The following is a 19,001-nucleotide window of genomic DNA, read 5'->3' as shown; positions in this document are numbered from 1 at the left end:
TTTCAAAATATCTTAGTTGTAATAGTAGTCTTCTGGTCTTGTTGAATTTACGCATCATAAGTGAGAGTTCACTTGTGAGAAGATGTAACAAATGTGTAGTATAATTAAACGTAGTAGTTTTATTCGCCTCTGCTTTGATTAGCCTCTTGACGTTTGACGCCGTGCCCGAATTCATTAAGGACATCGTCACGGTCCGCATTTATGAATTAATTGTTATTAAAAGGAAATTAATGTATAATGATTATTTATAACCATTATAATTTTTTAACTTTAATACTGATATATCAGAATTTATAACACTTACATTGAAACAATATATTTGTTACATAAGCAATTACATAGAGTAGACATTATTTATTTATTTATTTTTTTGAAACACCATCGGCATATACACAAAAACAATTCAATCAAAAGTACACGGACCAATGCAGTGTGATACACCACTACAGATATTTACAGCATTAAAACACATTCATCGGTAATACCTCATTAAAACAAAAATTTTAATACATTTTGTTAGATGTTTGATTATAATAAAAATAATATATCTCTACAATGATTGTTAAATATATATTGAGTACTGAGGCAAGAAATTTTTGATTAAGTAAAAAAAAGATAAAATAACAAACTGTAAATGCTGGCCTTGCTGGTCTTCCACCACGCAAATACATGGCTTACATTAACAGCCTGTAAATTTCCCACTGCTGGGCTAAGGCCTCTTCTCCCTTCGAGGAGAAGGTATGGAGCAGCGGCGGCCTTAGAGGGTGGCGAACGGGGCAATCGCCCAGGGCCTCGCTCTTGCAGGGGCCTCGTGCAAAAATCCAAGCAAAATTGAAATAGATGATTTATTTAAAACTTTTGTATTTGATCCCTAATTATTTATTAAGATTATAAAATAACAGTAAATTAAAATAAATTTGTTAACTAATTCATTCATTCAGAACATAATATATCGCACTTCGAAACACTTGAAGATCGGTTTTTTAATCGCATAGTACTCGGCCAATGCTTTAATTAAAGATTTTAGTCTAAGGAAGACGACAAAAACATCAATTTAAAAAATTATAATTTCTTTATTTGTTAATTTTGTTCGATATAAAATATTATAAAAGTACACAAATTTTATTTATTTGTATTACTTTACCATCACTCGTCAAACATAACAAACACCTAACCAAACAACCAGACCTATTTTCGAATCACATACATACATTTCACCGAGGACAAGGGGCCTAGCAAAGACCTACCGCCCGGAGCCTCGCAATGGGTAAGGCCGCCGCTGGTATGGAGCATATTCCACCACGGTGCTCCAATGCGGGTTGGTGGAATACACAGAATTCAAATTATAAACACAAATTAAGCACATGAAAATTCTGTGATGCTTGCCTGGGTTTGAACCAGAAATTATCAGTTAAGGTGCACATGTTCTAACTACTGAGCCATCTCGGCTCTAACATAGCTTGATGGTTGTTGAAATAGATCCGAACCAACATCTTCAATATTTTAAAATTCAAATAAAAAACAAAATGGTTAATTCATTTTAAATATTATATAACATTCTGATTACTTCTTAATCAATATTTTCCAAGACATTAATTATTTTTATTAACATATCTTTACTAATATCATAGTTTCTTTGTTGACATTTTCCATCATTGACCGTTGTCAGTGCCAGTTGGAGCAATGGATATTTTAGATTTTTGAGCTCACTTGTGCCATAAACCAACTTCAAAATCCAATCAAATTTTGCTACTGTTTCACCATAAGAACTATTGAGATTAACTAATGTTAAATAAAGCAATTCATCTCTTCGGTTTTGAATTAAAGAAGAAAAAGTATGAATTCTTTCTTCATTATAACCTTTTGATAACAATAATTCTTGGATCTTCTGGTTGTTGAAATTGCTTTTAATAAGTAATTCTTTAATTTCTTTTTTAGCTGTTGCAATAATTTGCTCATTTAATATAGTAGAGTTAATTTTCTTAACATATAAATGTTCCATTGTGTCTTCAATAACCTTAAAATAAATGATTACTTTTATAAACAAATAAATATATTGGCAAATGAAAACAGTATACAATACATACGGTTCTAAATTTATCTTCTAAATCAACTTTAAATATAATATCCATTATTGCTTATAAACAAAGTATTTTAATATATAATTGTTTGTATTTAATTTTCTTTTCTAATTCTTTTTTTTTACTATGATTGTCTTTAAATTATCTATGCAAGTTTTCCTTTTTCTTATTTACAAAATATGATTAATATTTACATACATAATACGCTTAAGTTACTGAATAGTGAATACTGAATTATGACAGCTGGTCAGCTGATGGCCGTTAGGATGTCATTGTCAATCTAGAATCTAAGTTTCTTTGCATTTGTTGCAAGCTTTTATGTGTTTGAGTCCGTAACGTAATCAAAGTATTGTTTATTACTCACCAACACTATACTATAAGATTAAATTGTAACGTTTTAATTTAAAAAACAGAAATTTGTAAATTTTGAATTTTCCAAACACAACGAACAAAATTGTAAATCTGGGTAGCACATACTAGTACGCTAGCGTTCTCAGCGATTATTAAAGGATATAAAAATGCTTTTATGTCAAAAAATTTTGCATACTAGTAGATTGACACATTGCGATTATAAAACGAAAAGCATATGGAGCACGTATAATGTACATTGTGTTTCAAGAAATTTACTGTGTTCGTGCTTCCAAAGTGCGCATAGGGCTACAAAATTAATTAAAAACATTCCACATTTTTTAATGAAATCGTATTATTTATTATATTCTAATCAAGTAATTTTGGAAATTACTGTCTTAGATTAAACTTTAAAAAAGGAATTGTTTTTTTAATTATTGAAATAAATATATAATTATGTAAACAATAATAAATATATAAATAAGGGTTTCTACTTATAACTAAAGTACCAAGACCATTAATAGATTGGGAAAATAGATTTAAATAATAGGTTTTGTACAAAAAGATAAAATAACTATGAGAAATAGAATTTTGACAACGGAGGATATTTAAGCTATTATAGTCAGTATATATTCGTAACATTAACACGTCTTGTCATGGGGCAAAAAAAAATTAGATAGACGAGAAAAACGATAAATTACATATCATTTTTCGTTGAATAATTAGAAAAACTTTTTAGGGGGACTTTCAGGTAGTTCACTGAAATACCTGTGCCTAATTTCATGACGAAATTCAGTTTCCGGTTTCGGCAAATTAAGAGAATAATAAAGATGAATAAATTGTTCATGTATAATATATAAAAAGAGGAAAACAAAATAAATCAAATTCTATATTACAATTTTTTTATTCCTGTATTGTAATTATTTGATTAAACAAACAAAGAAACTTAAATTTTTGAAGTTGCTTGCTAAAGACTTATTGTTAAATAAAGAAAAAATTTGGTAAATCTTGAAAAAAATATTTATTGACCGAAATTTAACTGTATAATTGCTCCTAGAAGAATGTTTTATTGTTAGGAATTTTCATATCATTACAGTTATTTACAATTAACTCTTATGTTATAAAATATAAAAATTACACAATTTAACATTAAGTTTACGTTCTTTTTTTCATTACGTATTTAATTAAAAAAAAGAAACAGTATAGGCAAGATACAATACATAATTAATTTCAGCTGCGAATCAACCTATGACATATATATATAAAATCGAATGTACATACATACATATCTAGGTAAGTAATTTGTTACTTTTCACACTTTTTATTATTTTAATAAGTACAAGTTGAGCCCTAAAAATACCAGAATGAAGTACTTTCATCGATGCATGTTAAAGTTTCACATGTTTATTAAGTAAAATTGACTTAATTGACTAAATTTGTTGCACTTTTATCAATGTAGATGTATTGCAAACAAAGACAGTTAGGTTACCATGTTAATGAGCATTATAATGAAAAAATAAAAGCGAAAAATGACATAACTTAGATATTCTATTATAAACGATTACAAAACTAAGTAAATCCTTAATGTCTCAGACACAAAATCTTATACGTTTAATTTGCATTTTTGCTTTTATCATTAAAATAATAATATTAACACTATTTGTCCAGTTAACAGTTAAGGTAACTAAAACAAAGTTTTTTGTAAATAATTTGTAACATCTTACGACGAAAATAATATTAGTACGTATTTATTTAAGTTAACAAGTTCGAGGTTTGAATCAAAATGCTCTGTTCATACGTCTATCTTTTGTAAGAGGTACAAAGACTTTTAATCCTAATGAAATAGTAATATAACTACAGGCATGGCATATCTTAACAAAAGTTAAATTATAATAGAAATCTATTGTAACCTCCTGTATCTGAAACGCAGATCAAAGTTAGATTAACTAATTGACTTTAGTCTAATTGTACATTGGTCAATAACAAACAGACAAGATAAAGTAATACCCGACCAATGAGCGTTCATCTCATCATTTCAGAAACAGGCGGTTAGTTGAGGGTTTTGTGCTATAAATTCTGATTAAAATACATATTTAGTTATTCGAATTCGTAAAATATCTGTACTTTCTAAACTTGTAAGTTAGTATGAACACGATTTACTATAAATTAAATTAAAACCTTCAACAAGGCATATAAACAACAATATGTGGATTACACCTGTTAATTGTACAATAAAACTATCAGCATATCGATCGGTTGTAACAAATAATAGCTAACTGGCAAAAGTTTAATTTTATCTGGCAGTGCTTTAAGAGTTAAACAGATTTGTTTTATTATAGTGGAGAAACCGAGATAAAAAAATTACAAATGCTAAGATTTTGTTAAGTAAATATTAATTAATTCTTTATTTATGAATTTTACAGTCTCACACTTTTCAGAGGTCTTTTAAAGACAAATAAATTCGAGGATTTTAATTTAAAGTCTATGTAAGATCTCAGCCCATGACCATTTTTATATAAGAGCAATTGTTCTTCTACAATGTAATCTAATATACTATTCGGTGTAATTAAAGCACTTAACAATTAAAAAAATCTTAGTTTCCAATAAGTACGCATTTTTTCAACAAACAGGTACGAAATAATCAAATGAATATTATAATTCTATTATTATAAACTAATTAGCAACATTTAATAAAATCTCGTGTATGATGGCTGACATTGGCACACACTACGAAAACAAAAAATACTGAAATGATTAATTATGAATTCTGTTAACAATATTTTCATTAAAATTTTATATAATATAAATAGTATAAAAAACGGGTTGTATATTTAATGTCATCCTCGATTTAACGGGATATTAATAATTAAATTACTTAAAAATAAGTACTAATGTGAAGGTATATAAAATATAAATAATTAAGTAATGGGCGGCCTGGAGTGGTAACTATACATGAGTAATTATTGCTACTGTTTAGAGCAGATCAATTAAATGTGAAGTATATAAAATGTCTTGAGTTTTGAAAGATATATTAATAAAATTATTTATAGAGGTTTCTTCATAACACCAGAGGTAATGCATCCATCATGTCAAACACGACACTTATTGTTAATGTACATCGCCCCTTCATCGTGCTTATTGTAGATTAAGTATTTGCTAGTGACATTTCGAGAAAACCGGTTAGATAGTAAAATATGTTCTAAAGTAAATTATAAAGCTATTCAGGATACATTTTTCATATTAAGAAAACAATTTTTAAGTATATTTGTGACATACTTCGGCCTTATCGGATTAATCGTCATGTCAGTAACAAATATCAAATTGAACACGTGTTTATATAAATGCATAATTATAAAACTCAGTTAACAAGACCGGCGTCTTTAGCCATGCCGTAGAAAATAGAATTTTTGTCTTGCAATAGCTGTTCCGGTGGTGCGTACTCCACTAGCTGTCCTTTGTCCAGTACCATGACTTTAGTGGAGTCCATGATAGTGTTGAGACGATGTGCGATGGTCAGGACCGTGCAAGATGCGAATTCCGATCTTATTGTTTTCTGTAATAGTGAATAGGGCAATATGCATTATTTAGGCGTTTCGTTTAGCTACTTAATCCGATCAATACCTATCCGACATTAAACAATATTTTTTATGTAAAGAACTGTTTACCTGTATGAGGTCGTCGGTCTCCAAGTCGACGGCAGCCGTGGCCTCGTCCAGCACCAGCAGCGGCGTCTTACGCAGCAACGCGCGCGCCAGACACACCAGCTGCCTCTGACCCACCGAGAGATTCTCTCCACCCTCCGAGATCTCATGCAGAAGTCCCGCTTGTAGACCTGCGGGAGAGCGAAAGTCGACCGAATCGTTTAAATTAATACCTCTAGTACAAAATCGTTACGGCAATGTCTATCTTTAGCATCTCACCTTGCACAAACGATTTAAGATGCGCGTGCTCCAGAGACCGCCAAATCTCCTCGTCGGTGTAGACGCCGAACGGATCTAGGTTCATCCGCAGGGAACCCGAGAAAAGCACGGGGTCCTGCGGGATGATGGTGATGCGCGACCGAAGCTGATGCAGGCCAATCGTCGATATATCGATACCGTCGATGAGTATCCTGCCGCTCATCGCCTCCACAATTCTGCAACGACAACGTCAAGCATGAGGCGGGAGGGGGCGGGTGGTGTCGGCGTACAGGGGCGCGGAGGGTACCTGAAGAGGCCGAGCGTGAGCGTGGACTTGCCGGCGCCGGTGCGGCCCACGATGCCCAGCTTGTCGCGGGGCGCCACGGTGCAGGTGAGGTCCCGCAGCGCCGGCTCGCCCGAGCGGTACCCCAGCGACAGGCGCTCCAGCTGCAGCGCGCCCGTCTCGGGCCACGTGGAGCCGGGGCCCTTCGCCACCGTCCACGCCGCTTCCTGCGCACGGAACGATTCTCATAGAACTGGACGTGTCTAAACGGTGATCGCTTTAGTTGCCGGCAGTCGTGAGTATGGCTGTATTTGTTCGGCCGTATATTTACCTGAGTCGTCTCTGCGTATTCTTTTATTCTCTCTACGGCTACGATGTTAGTTTCCACTTCGGAGGTCATTCTCACGAGCCAGTTTAATGTTTGAGTTATCTAGCAAAATTATATATAGTAGTTAGAATTAAATCATATTAACAAAATTTGTAAAATTGACTATGTAACCATGTCTTTGATAAGAAAAACGAAAAGAACTTTTTATCTTTTACTGACAAATTTTGTGTTATGTCAAAACAATAACTACACTAATTTGTACTTTAAGAAAAAAAAAACAATTACAAAATCACTAATTTTTTTTCATTCTTCATTTCTTGTTTCTTAGTTTATTTTCATTTCGTGAGGTAAATTCTCATTCAATCGTTCTTTAAACTTATGGAACATGAAATGCAAATATGCAATATAATAGTTGTGTTTTATGAAGGCAACCGTACTACGGACCTGCAAGGCATAGCTGACGGAGAGGCCGACGAGACCCGGGTTGATGGTGTCTCTGCCCAGCACGGCGAAGAGAGCCGCGAAGAATATGATGAGGTTGCCGATCATCTCGAGTCGCACGGCGAGCCAGCGGTTGGCGATGCAGCTCGGGTAGTAGCACGACTGGTTGTGGTCCACGCCGCGCTCGGACTCCTCCACGAACCTGCGGCCAGAGACTATGAGAACCGGTCGAGTTGATCGCAGCATTGAGTTCTAAGATCATTTAAAGTAACGCAATTGGCATCTAGCTGCTACGATTGTTTATTTATAAATAATTTAGAAATCTCTTAAAGTATTTTTTTCGTCTATAAAAAACAGGAAATATTAGATATTGTATTATTAACCGATATGAGCTTCAGAAAGTGCTTAAAAATATAGCTTGTAAGTTATTACAATATATGTATATACATACACAAATTATGTATGTGTATTATTTTTTAAAAAACAAACCTTTTAGTGACTCCATACGCTCGAATCGTAGTCGCTCCGGTTATACTTTCCCCAAAGTGCGAGTATATGGGGGACCTCGACACGGATTCGAGTCGTTTCAACTGACGCGAAGTGGCCACGTAGAAACGCTGTATGACGTAGTAGACGACGCCGATGGGCAGGATCACAGCCATGAATATCGGTGTCGAAAAACTAATAACGAATAGAGTCCCCAGTACCTACATGAAACATTTAAACAATAATTTAACAAATTCATGGAGAAGATTTTTTAAAACAGAGTATTCCAAAAATACAGTTTGATTTCTTAGAAAAATATTTAACTTATCTTAAGCATAAAAACCACTATTTTGAATACTATACCTACTTATTAAAAGCATATAATACCTTAGTATTGCGTATGCTCGTAGCTGTATAATAAAATTTTGCGTAAATATCCTTTTCATACAGAGGAGTTTTCGCAAGCTCGAATTTATAAACATACCTTGGGATCAGTTTATAATTGATATTATTACACGTGGTAATATAAATGTTGGCAGGTATCACGTTATTCGATGCAAATATGATGAAAGGCGAGATCATGAAGGCAAATAAGCAATTTATACAGATAATAGAAAGTAAACGTTACAAGTGTACATTGTAATGCCGTGTACAGTAAGAAACAAATACCGAATTGATATTTAAAGTGTGTGTAGTACATTTTACCCTCTAATTGTGCAATTTGTTATCAATAACGAAAAGCTAAACATTAATTTTAAGCAAAGTTAATAAAGTATACCAAATAAAAAAAATATTGCAGACTTTACTAGATCAAGGTGGCCTGATTACCTCAAACGCGCAATATATAACGTCCGAGGCTTGCGAGGGGAGCGACGTGTCCACAACGTCCATGTCTTTAGAAAACCTAGAAAGTATCCGGCCAACGGGGGTCACTTCGAAGAATTGTAAAGGAGCTTTTAGTACATTGTCCAACAAAAGCTCATGCAGAATCCGCGCAGCCCGCCAGCACGCCAAATATGGCATTAAGTCCGTGAAAAATGACGATAAGGCTGTAAAAACGTCCACGAAATATATTAACCTATCCCGATAAAATCTTAAATTGGCATTAGTCAACAAATAATGAATACATCGTTTACGGCGTTCGTCGAAAAGTCGGATCGGAGCTATCTAGTGTCGACTGTCGCTACCGGTCGATCGAAACGAAGAAATTTTTGAAGTGCATAATCGAACTTGGCAGAGTGCGCTAGATTTTCTATAAAAACATGCTCTAAGGTTTAATAAAATAACTGAAAACTAAGCAAGCCAGAGTGAGATGAGAGACCGATACAGTACATAGAAAAGGGCCAACGAAATGGAATCTGTTCACGAACGTCATCAGCGGAGGTCAACGCCCGCATAGCAATAAACTGATCCCAAACGCATCTACGGATCGAACGAATCTCCGAGGGTGAGGGGGGCTCGGGGCCTACCGCAAAGAAGCAGGAGGTCCAGCCGCGCAGCGTCATGGGCAGCACGTTGTCGAGCACGTCCACGTCCTTGCTGAAGCGGTTGAGCACGCGGCCCACGGGCGTGCAGTCGAAGAAGCCGATGCTGGGCGCGCGCAGCACGCCCGCCAGCAGCCCCGCGTGCAGCGCGCGCGCCGCCGCCAGCGTGCCCAGGTACAGCACCAGCGACGACACCGACACCGACGCCACTGCGCACCACGCTTACACTCGCACCGCCGCCCGCCGCGCTCCGCCCGCTCATTCTCGGACATTTACGGCTGAGGTTCGTGTGTACGGTAATAAAGAGGAAAGACTTCTCGTTCGCTCTCTTCCAGCTACACATTCACAGATATGCATTCATCACTCATTCGTACATAACCGGATATATTTTCGCCCATACGAACCTCTGATGTCTTGTTGAAATCAAGTAATTGTACCCTCTGTATTACGTTATTGTAGTACGTATGATACCCGTTGTTGGCTTGTCGGTTCATTTGCATTCGACTAATGTTTTTCAAATCACAATTTGGTGTTTGTGTCGATGAGCCGTAAACTTGATTCAATCAGTTGAACTTTGGATATCAAGTAAGTGTATTTAATCAATTATAAATAAATATATACTAGTTAACATGAAACCTAATGATTTGCCCACAGAGATTCTGAGCAAAATCGACCTGAATATCTTATCGATGTTCGAACTATTTTGTGAAAAGGAGCACCAGCATAAATAGACGTGATGGTGCTCCTTTTAATGCCAGCTTGATGACATTTTATTTATATAACCTTAATAAACTATAAACTTTCTTGATAACTATACTATTTAAATTAAAATATTTTTACAAATCGAACTGTTAGATCTTGAGATTAGCGCGTTAAAACAAACACATAAACTCTTCAGATATACAATATTAGTAGAGTTATACAAATAGCCTACTAATTATAGTATGAATTATTTGTTATATAGACGTTCTCTTTAATCGTATATCACGTCATTTCAAAAATGCTCATAAGAGCCACTTGAATAAAATGTTTCGATTTTATTTATACGGGTACAATAAATGGTAAATATTTGTAAATAAATTAATTTACAGATAAATACAATGTTATATAGTATGAGGGGGGTACTTAATATTAAATTCTTAGAGACCATGCAAATTGTAAATGTAATTAATATACAACAAGTACACAATTAAAATAAAAAAGTAACGTGTGTAAATAATGCATGCAAGCTTAAATTTAACTTCAAGATAATTTATTTTAAATGACGCATGCGATAATAAAATACAACAAGTGATAATAAATAAATATTAGAAATAGGTTTTTTTAAAATATTTCCATGAAGAGCCCTTAAAGAATGTATTCATTATTTAATTGACGAAATATAAAAATTTAATTATTATAATAAATCTTATTAAATATCAATACAAGTGTTAGGATTTCAAACCACAACCATATTTATGTTAATAAAAAAAATTAAGATAATATTTGTACGTGATACAATATTATAGTTATTATTATTAGTATGAATATAATTTTGTCAAGAGTTAATCGAAATCGTTAGACCGTCACCATTTAAGTAATATAAAATAGATATCCAAATTGCGATAAAACTTTTCTAAATGCTTAGAGCCGTGCCTGTGAGTCTCGATCAAGATATCGTAGAGGTGCAGATGCATTTCTCGTGTTCCAGTTAAAGTTGGTTTCTCGAAATATGAAGCAATTTTTGTTTATTTGTTATTTGAGCTCATCAGAATTTAAATACGTAAAAGTAGAACTTGGTTGTCTATCCTACGCCCTATAAGGGACTTATTTTAAGCAAACAATAAAATAAAAATTTGCTTGTGTTATAAAATTTAAAAACTGTTCCGAGCTATAAGATGTCAGTTGTGTTCCGAACACCGAAACCATTAATAATCACCGGGTTATACTTTAAGTATATGACATTTAACGCTTCGAATGGCAAACTTCATATTTAATTTGTTATGATAATATTAGTTTGAGTAGCTTGGTGGTGACACTAAGTGCAGAGCGTTTACGTTTTATTTATATCCAATAATTGATCACTGTATTATATACAGTCTTTCCTCGTGAAGCCCTATTTGCTAAACTTACCTTGTCCAATGCCGAGTCCGCCGTAAACGCCGAGATACAGATCACGCCTGCTTTTGTCTACGGTACCGTTAACCAGCTGTAATTTTAAAATTATTATTTAAAATTTTGCTATTGAAAAAAATAAAAAAAAACCTGCTATGATTTTTTTATATAATGATTTGTATTGTGTTCGTTTGTCACTTGTTAAATCAAAGAAAATGGTGCCCTCACGTTGAGACTGTAGCGTTATTCGGCTAGTTACTATTTTAATAAAGTTGAAGAAGATAGACCTTGCGTATTATAATGGATCTCAAAGGAGGGAGAAAAATGTCGAAAAGAGAGAACAGTCACCATGGAGTCGTCGTTGGACCACTGCGCCAGCCAGTAGTTGGAGCCGACCTGGAACAGCTGCAGCACGAGGTTCATGAGCACGGTGACGGCGGACGCGGTCACGCCCACGCTCGTCAGGTAGTGCTTGTACACGCTCCACTTCACCTGCACGTCACGCGATATTAGCACCCACACTCTCGGAGACTACCCTACTCACGGGTCGCGCGAATGTATAAGCTGTCCAAGTTAGGTTTGTGTCGAGCAAACGATGTTACAGTAAATTAAATGTAAGCTATCAAAAGACCAGTTTACAAATTCAAGAACTACTACCGAGTAACTTGACTCATATAAAAAAATATATATATAAAATCATGCTTTAGACACGCAGAATCTAATAGCGTTCACATAATAATGTATAAGTTAACCTATCCGCACGACACTCCGTAACGACCAAAAAATGAATACAAATATCATATAAATATACAATATATTATATTTGTATGAAATAATTTCAATGGATATAAAATGTCGAGTGCTTCCGTGTTAAATAAAAATGTTCATAGAAGCGATATCAACACCGATGGGACAGTATTATTATTCCATTGAGCAACTTAAATGACGTTAATGGCTAACTCACGCTGCCAGTTTCAGTTTTTTCCGCTTCGATTAATTTATTCTTTTCTTTCAATTCATTAGGCGTAGCTTCAGGTGTACGTCTCTTTACGCTGCTGCCCCGACGGTCTCCTAGGATAAGGATAAGAATTATTTACCATAAATGAATGTCATAATTGAAGTGTTTATTGTATTTATGTGTTTATCTGAAGTTAAACTTACCAGCGGCTGGTTGTTCCGATTCTGAGGTGCTTTCCGAAAGTGAACGAGCTCTTTGCAGTTTATTTTGGAACTCTGACCCAAGTTTACTTTCCAGATCTTGCTTTAGTTCGTTCAATTCTATAATATAAAAACGAAGAAATATATTAATATAAAGTGTACAATTTTAGCACACATATGTATGTACTAAAAATACATAAATTTTGAAGTACCGCTCTGTGTGTTTGTATATAAAAATGGAAATCCAAGTTAAGATACTTTTTATTAATAATAGGGAATACAAAATTTAATAGATGTTTTCTTCTACCTTCAGGAGAAGTACGTTCTGCGTCACTCAAGTGATGCAGAAGGAATTCAGCGAAAGCGCCTTTTTTCTCCAGCAACTGTTGGTACGTGCCAGCTTCGGAGACTTCTCCATCGCGCAGAACTAAGATATGGTCGGTTTGCGCCAAGTACGACACGTTGTGAGTGACCCACACACGAGTTTTATTTTTCAGTAAACCATTTGGACCAATAACCTGCAATATGTAAAGCCATGGAATAAATGTCTCAAAACTAAAATATATCAGTTAGTTCAAACATAAAATTCAATTATTTTCTCTCCTAACATCTAAGTGATGACTTCTGAGATAAGGGCGTGTAAGCACGGCCAACTCCGGGCCTTTTACACAATCACACAATTACTTTTTCGGGCCTAGTCTGGGAGTGTTTTGGATTGTAGGGATCTGCAGCCAAATAAGCTAACTTAAAAAGGCAAAATATTCGTTGACAAAACGGCATAATCGTTGAATTATTTAAAAAGACTTATTAATATTTAAAGACAAAATTAGGTTAACTTTTAAGATCTTTATTAATAATCTACGCAAGGGCAAAACTTAATAAATATACAATAATTCTAAACATAATCAATCAATAAATCAAACAAGCTTTTTGTTTAAAAATCCGTGTGAATGGGTAAAAATAATTAAAAGTGAATGTGCATTAATTAATGATTTAAATGATTATTTAAATCTTTTTGTAATATTTATAACATTCATTGAAGCCCGTTTTTTCCCATTAGCGGTGTGTTATTAAAAGTTATATAAATGACTACAACACAATAAACTATATTGTATCATCATTGAATTACAATTTAAATAAAGCCAAATCGGTTCAATGTTTCTTGAGTGTATGTATTTACCAATTAACAGCATTTTATCTGTACGGTTTCTGCTATAGAATCGAAATGAGCTATTTTTTGAGGATTGATTTAAGAAAATAACAATCTCCTCAAAATGTGGGAAATGCTTCAAGCATAACATATTATCTATGAACTATGAACCTATAGAATGTATAATATCCTTGATTATTTATTCATAAAGCCACTAAAAATTCATTCTGTTAGGAGATAATTTTACTTGTCGTCCCGTCTAGGTCGACCGCCGACGCATCACATATTCTACCGCCAAACAGCAAAAAAAAAGGTTTATCATGTTTCAGTTGGAAGGGTGAGTCAGCCAGTGTAATTACAGGCACAAAGTATAACATCTTAGTTCTTAAGATTGTTGTTACTTTGGCGATTTCAGAAATAGTTAATGGATACGGTCGTGACCTGTTAATGATTTGGACCTCATAAAATCAGGTGGGAATCTGCGTATTTATTTTATATAAAAATCATAATAAATTATATCAATTTGATATCGCCAATGTATGCATGTTAAATATGTTACTTTGAGATATTTAAATCAGGATGTTTACCGATATTTTTAACTTTACTTAATACATTTTTTACGGCTTTTATTTGTGCCAAAAAGGCACAGATTATTTCGCCAATGTCACGTGCGATGGAGAAGACACGATAGACAATTAAATATTATATTCGTTGACAATAACACTACGGATATATTTAATTGTACATATATATTTGACTATAAATTTAATTTAAGAAAAATAATAACTATTGAGTTTCTTATTTCTTGATAGAATCTACATTCGGTACCGGTGTAAGCTGCATCCTGTTAAATCCTCTGACATAACATACCAAAAATTAATATAAGAGCCTAATTGGATAAAGAATATGTACTTTGATTTCGATTGTGTTAAAATACAAAATACTAACACTTCGCGATAAATTGTCTCGTGATCTATTCCCAACTCAAGTATACTTTCAATGACCCAATTAAGAATACTAGTGTTCGTTCAATGGTCTAAAGTCACTTATAATCAGTATAGATATTGATATTTCCAAAATGTTATTGCGAATAACAGTAAAGAAAAAAAAAAAAATTTGACAAACAGAGGAGAAAATATACTGGACTATTTTGACTTAACCTATTTATTTATAGATGAAGTGAAACTGCGTATAATATAATGCAAATATCATCTAAAGGCGACACGAGTGCCCTCGAGTCGCGACACACACTAACCGGTCGGTCCTGATCAGTTTTCGAGTTGCGTCACAGAGGACCAGCAGCGATCGTAAATGTTTGTTGACTCTTACTCAGCTTGAAAGTATCTTATTTCTATTAAATTTGACCATAATACTAATATTATAAATGAGAAAGTGAGTTTTAGATGTTGAAAAAGAGTAACTACTGAGTTTCTTGCCGGTTCTTCTCGGTAGAATCTACATTCCGAACCGGTGGTAGCTTTACTTAAAATATTTTGTTAAATGACGGTTCAAAAGTGCTTGTAAAAGCCTTCTTGAATGAAGTATATTTTGATGTGTCAAGCTATTACTTCAGCGGTACAGAAGAGGACAAAGGGTCCCTAATCCACCTCGTTTTGGGCCCTTCTGGCTAAGATCCTGTCCTGTATGATGTGACCTAACACCTGTCGCCAAAGTGGGCGGAGCTGCAGTCGGAATATCAATATAATATAAGTACCTTATCGAAAATGTGCTTGCCGACGTGCGAGTCGACCGCGCTCAGCGGGTCGTCGAGGAAGTAGTTGTCTGCGTCGTAGTACACCGCTCTGGCCAGAGACACCCTCTGTTTCTGACCACCCGATAGATTTATTCCTGGAAAATTAAGGATATTTATGCTCGTGGTAATATAAAAATAAAATAAGAATACAAAACTTTGATTCGTGTAGATAGGACATTTCGGAAATAACATCTCAATAGTAACTGCTCCTTGTTTTACCTTTTTCTCCGATTTCTGTCTGATCACCACCGGGCAGAACATCGAAGTCCGGTTTGAGTGCACACACGTTGATGACGTTGTTGTACTTGCTCTTATCGAGTGACTTGCCAAAGATAATATTGTCTTGCAGCGTCGCATTTTGAATCCACGCTTGTTGAGACACATACGCTATATTACCTGTACAAAATATATTATTAGTAGCTTACATACAGTAAACCAACTATCGTAGACAGGCAGAGCATCATTAAACAATTATAAAGTTAAATAAAATTAAATTAATGAACAACAAAAAAAACAATCTGTACACATACACATTTCGAAGTTAAAGACATATGGTCGTTTAAAAACATACGTTTGTCTTTTAATGCTTTATAAAAACAGCGAATAGATTTACCACCTGAAGACAAGTTTCAGCTTTCACTATGGACACTAACACTACAAGAACTGCGCCGACAACCATGGAATGTGTGATATATCTCTTGTGCCCGTACTGGCTCACTAATCGTCCGAAGGGTAGCATAGTAATTATGTTTGGCGGTAAAGTGGCTGATGGATTAAAGTATTAGGACTTTGAGTCAGCCGGGTCCGTTTCGGTAAAAACATAATAAAAAAAGCTATCCCCTGCAGGGCTGTTAATTAAAATTAATTGAATCATAGTAAATCGTTTACCGGTAGTGTTAACGCGGCCAGAGATCTTGTTCATTTCCCCCAGCAGCGCGGAGAGCAGCGAGCTCTTCCCGGAGCCCACGCTGCCCACCACGGCCACGAGGTTGCCGCTCGGGATGTGCACGTTGATGTTCTTCAGCACGGGCTCGGAGTCGTCGCCCCACGTGAAGTGACCGTTCTCGATCACCAGGGGGTTCGCTGACGATCGAAAGTTACGTTTCATTCGACATCCTAAACGTCACAACTGGTCGATATTGCCTCTACGTCGCTTTCAACTTACGTTCTTTCGGGTCGTGTTCCACGGAGCTTACGTTCAGTTCGTCGCAGTTCATGAATTTATTTAATCGTTTAATACCCACAGATGTCTACAAAATAAATTAACAGCTATAAATCGTAATTATTATGTCACATTTTACAGATCATCAACGGAGGAAAAACAAAGCTTTGATTGATTGTGCCAAAAAATGTAATATTGTTTATTATATTAGATTTATTTGCATAATATGTATTTTTTGTTTAAGGATAAATATTTTACCTCCGTTGAATTATATATATTTATATCCATTCACCGGACATGCGTTAGAATTAAGTGAAAGTGAAACATTAATGAAACCAACGATGTGATTTTTTAACGTCTAGATCTATTCGACTATCGTTAACATGAACTTACTTGTACTACATTCGATATAACGTTAGGCAGCATTGATAGTGGGAAACGTAGTATGTTGAAAAGAGACAACGCAACGAAAGCGCGTTTAGAGTCCAGCACTTCCTTATCATTCACCAGAACAAAGCACCCAAATGACATCAGCGATACCTACGACCATTCCAGGAAATAAAGTGGATTAAAGTAACGACCATGACGGTGTTATGTGAACTGCTGCTAAATAAAATTACTATAAATATTTAAGTAATTCGCGATAGATTCGATGGGTAAGCACGAAGCCCAATTTGAACTTGAATAGCAGCCTTATATGAACCTTAGACGCAGCTGTGAATGTTAGAAATGATATGACAGTGTCGCAGTTTGGACACTACGCAAAAGTACAAGAAAATAGGATTTTTTGTTATATACCTAATAACGCAGCGTTTCATTTCGTGTAAATTAACTTCCCTATAATCTACCTTTGTACGAATATTACTATAATAAAATTAATTTAAAATCATTCAGACTTTTAGGTATTGTTTATTTGGGCTTATTGTGCTTTCACATTTGTAATGTTAAGTAATATCATTATGTATAAAGTCTGACACTTGGCATCAATCATATTTATGTTCGTCATCATAACGCCCGTAACATAATTGATAACGAATAAAAATTCTTATCATATAATACAGTTTTTATCTTCGAGAATTTTCACACGTTGTAAACTCAAATATATTCAAAGTTAAATTAGTGAGTGTTAGTATGATTTATTCCAAAGAGAACCACAGCCTCTTATGACTAAAGTTGAGATGATTTACGCTTGAGGCTCTACCTCTATAATTGAGACGATGATGAGTGGGAGCAAGCCTAAGGGCAAATGCATAATATAGAACAGGGACATCGACACGAAAATCTTATCAGGTTGCAGAATATGGTTGTCGGAGTCAGACATCACATAAGTGAAGAAAGTTAGGAACGTTACCTTAAAAAAAAAAACAAAACATAGATTTATTTTTGTTAGTAATTAGGGTATATATTTTTTGTTTCTGAAATGTAAAAATCATAATCTTAACGCTGATATAAATGTATTTTATTTTGAAATATTTTAACATGTAACCTTCGAATGAGAAAACCGCCAAAATGTTACAAAACCGGATTTTAAAGCACCTTAAAATTCGGTCAATAACCTAAAAATACCACAAAGGTGCCATATAGAGTAAGATAAAAATCAAATAAAAAAAAAACATAAAGAAATTATGTTTTGAACATCGAATAGTAATTTCCCAATTAGAAAAGAATAACAAAATGTCGTATTTACTGCAATGTTGATAACTTTGACCTTGGAGTTGTGCAACAATGGCCGTATAGTTTGGCCTTTACAATCGGTAGTTACGGGATTGTTGAAAATTGAATTTAATTCTATTTCAAACTACAATGTATACATTATACGTAAGAAATTTAATTAAATTATTTTTAACATACTTCAAAAAGAGACGGCTATCAATGCAATTTAAGTTTTTTTTTTAATTTTTGCTGCCTCAGAACTCCATCATTTATGAACCGATCTGTCACATTTCAGTTTGAAGAAAGAAGTTAAAAATAGTTTCATGTTAGAAACTTTACTTTCAAAAACATAAGAAATCGTAACGGGGTAGTAAACATCCAACAGGTATAAATGAATACTAATGTATAAGTTGAAGCGTATACATTATAAAATTTATAAACTACATAAATAGAATTATACATACTCCGAAAGAGATAAAGCGAGTTCTATTATTAACATATATTATATTATAATCGTAGCGAAAAGTAGGACGAACAAAGATACACAATTTCGTATCTATTTTATGTATTGGCTTAATTATTATTTTATTCAACATGGCGAAGGTTTGAAGGTTTATAAATACAAAATACAGTACAGATGTCAACTATAATTTTGTAGGTGTCAATTCGGGCAAATACTCC

At 34.3% G+C, this 19,001-nt stretch overlaps 2 protein-coding genes across 5 annotated transcripts in view; both read right to left on the bottom strand.

Annotated features, from left to right (window-relative positions):
* Positions 1-1,094: 1,094 nt before the first annotated feature.
* LOC125066585 lies at positions 1,095-2,233 on the bottom strand. Its single transcript, XM_047674717.1, has 2 exons — positions 2,088-2,233; positions 1,095-2,017 (listed from the first exon to the last, which is right to left on the bottom strand). Exons 1-2 carry the CDS (start codon positions 2,130-2,132, stop codon positions 1,571-1,573), a joined length of 492 nt encoding a protein of 163 aa, XP_047530673.1. The 5' UTR covers positions 2,133-2,233; the 3' UTR covers positions 1,095-1,570.
* Positions 2,234-3,433: 1,200 nt separating this feature from the next.
* The window catches only part of LOC125066535 (multidrug resistance-associated protein 1), a 29,862-nt gene continuing 14,294 nt past the window's right edge, over positions 3,434-19,001 (bottom strand). The window contains exons 10-27 of one of the 4 annotated variants that reach the window (XM_047674638.1): positions 17,869-18,018; positions 16,671-16,755; positions 16,394-16,588; positions 15,725-15,901; positions 15,467-15,600; positions 12,910-13,120; positions 12,606-12,722; positions 12,409-12,515; positions 11,793-11,936; positions 11,463-11,538; positions 9,336-9,559; positions 7,870-8,087; positions 7,384-7,582; positions 6,943-7,041; positions 6,636-6,838; positions 6,350-6,564; positions 6,095-6,261; positions 3,434-5,982 (exon numbers count right to left, since the gene is read on the bottom strand). In XM_047674638.1, the coding sequence (XP_047530594.1) occupies positions 5,788-5,982; positions 6,095-6,261; positions 6,350-6,564; positions 6,636-6,838; positions 6,943-7,041; positions 7,384-7,582; positions 7,870-8,087; positions 9,336-9,559; positions 11,463-11,538; positions 11,793-11,936; positions 12,409-12,515; positions 12,606-12,722; positions 12,910-13,120; positions 15,467-15,600; positions 15,725-15,901; positions 16,394-16,588; positions 16,671-16,755; positions 17,869-18,018 (2,916 nt within the window). In that variant the 3' untranslated portion in view covers positions 3,434-5,787. Of the gene's footprint in view, positions 5,983-6,094; positions 6,262-6,349; positions 6,565-6,635; positions 6,839-6,942; positions 7,042-7,383; positions 7,583-7,869; positions 8,088-8,694; positions 8,916-9,335; positions 9,560-11,462; positions 11,539-11,792; positions 11,937-12,408; positions 12,516-12,605; positions 12,723-12,909; positions 13,121-15,466; positions 15,601-15,724; positions 15,902-16,393; positions 16,589-16,670; positions 16,756-17,060; positions 17,208-17,868; positions 18,019-19,001 lie in introns of all 4 variants that reach the window. The other 3 variants (XM_047674640.1, XM_047674639.1, XM_047674641.1) reach the window with 3 other exon arrangements.

Source organism: Vanessa atalanta, chromosome 9, assembly GCF_905147765.1.
Source record: "Vanessa atalanta chromosome 9, ilVanAtal1.2, whole genome shotgun sequence".
Lineage (NCBI taxonomy): Eukaryota > Metazoa > Arthropoda > Insecta > Lepidoptera > Nymphalidae > Vanessa > Vanessa atalanta.
The sequence above is the reverse complement of the archived record's forward strand: the minus strand, read 5'-3'. Positions and strand labels throughout refer to the sequence as shown.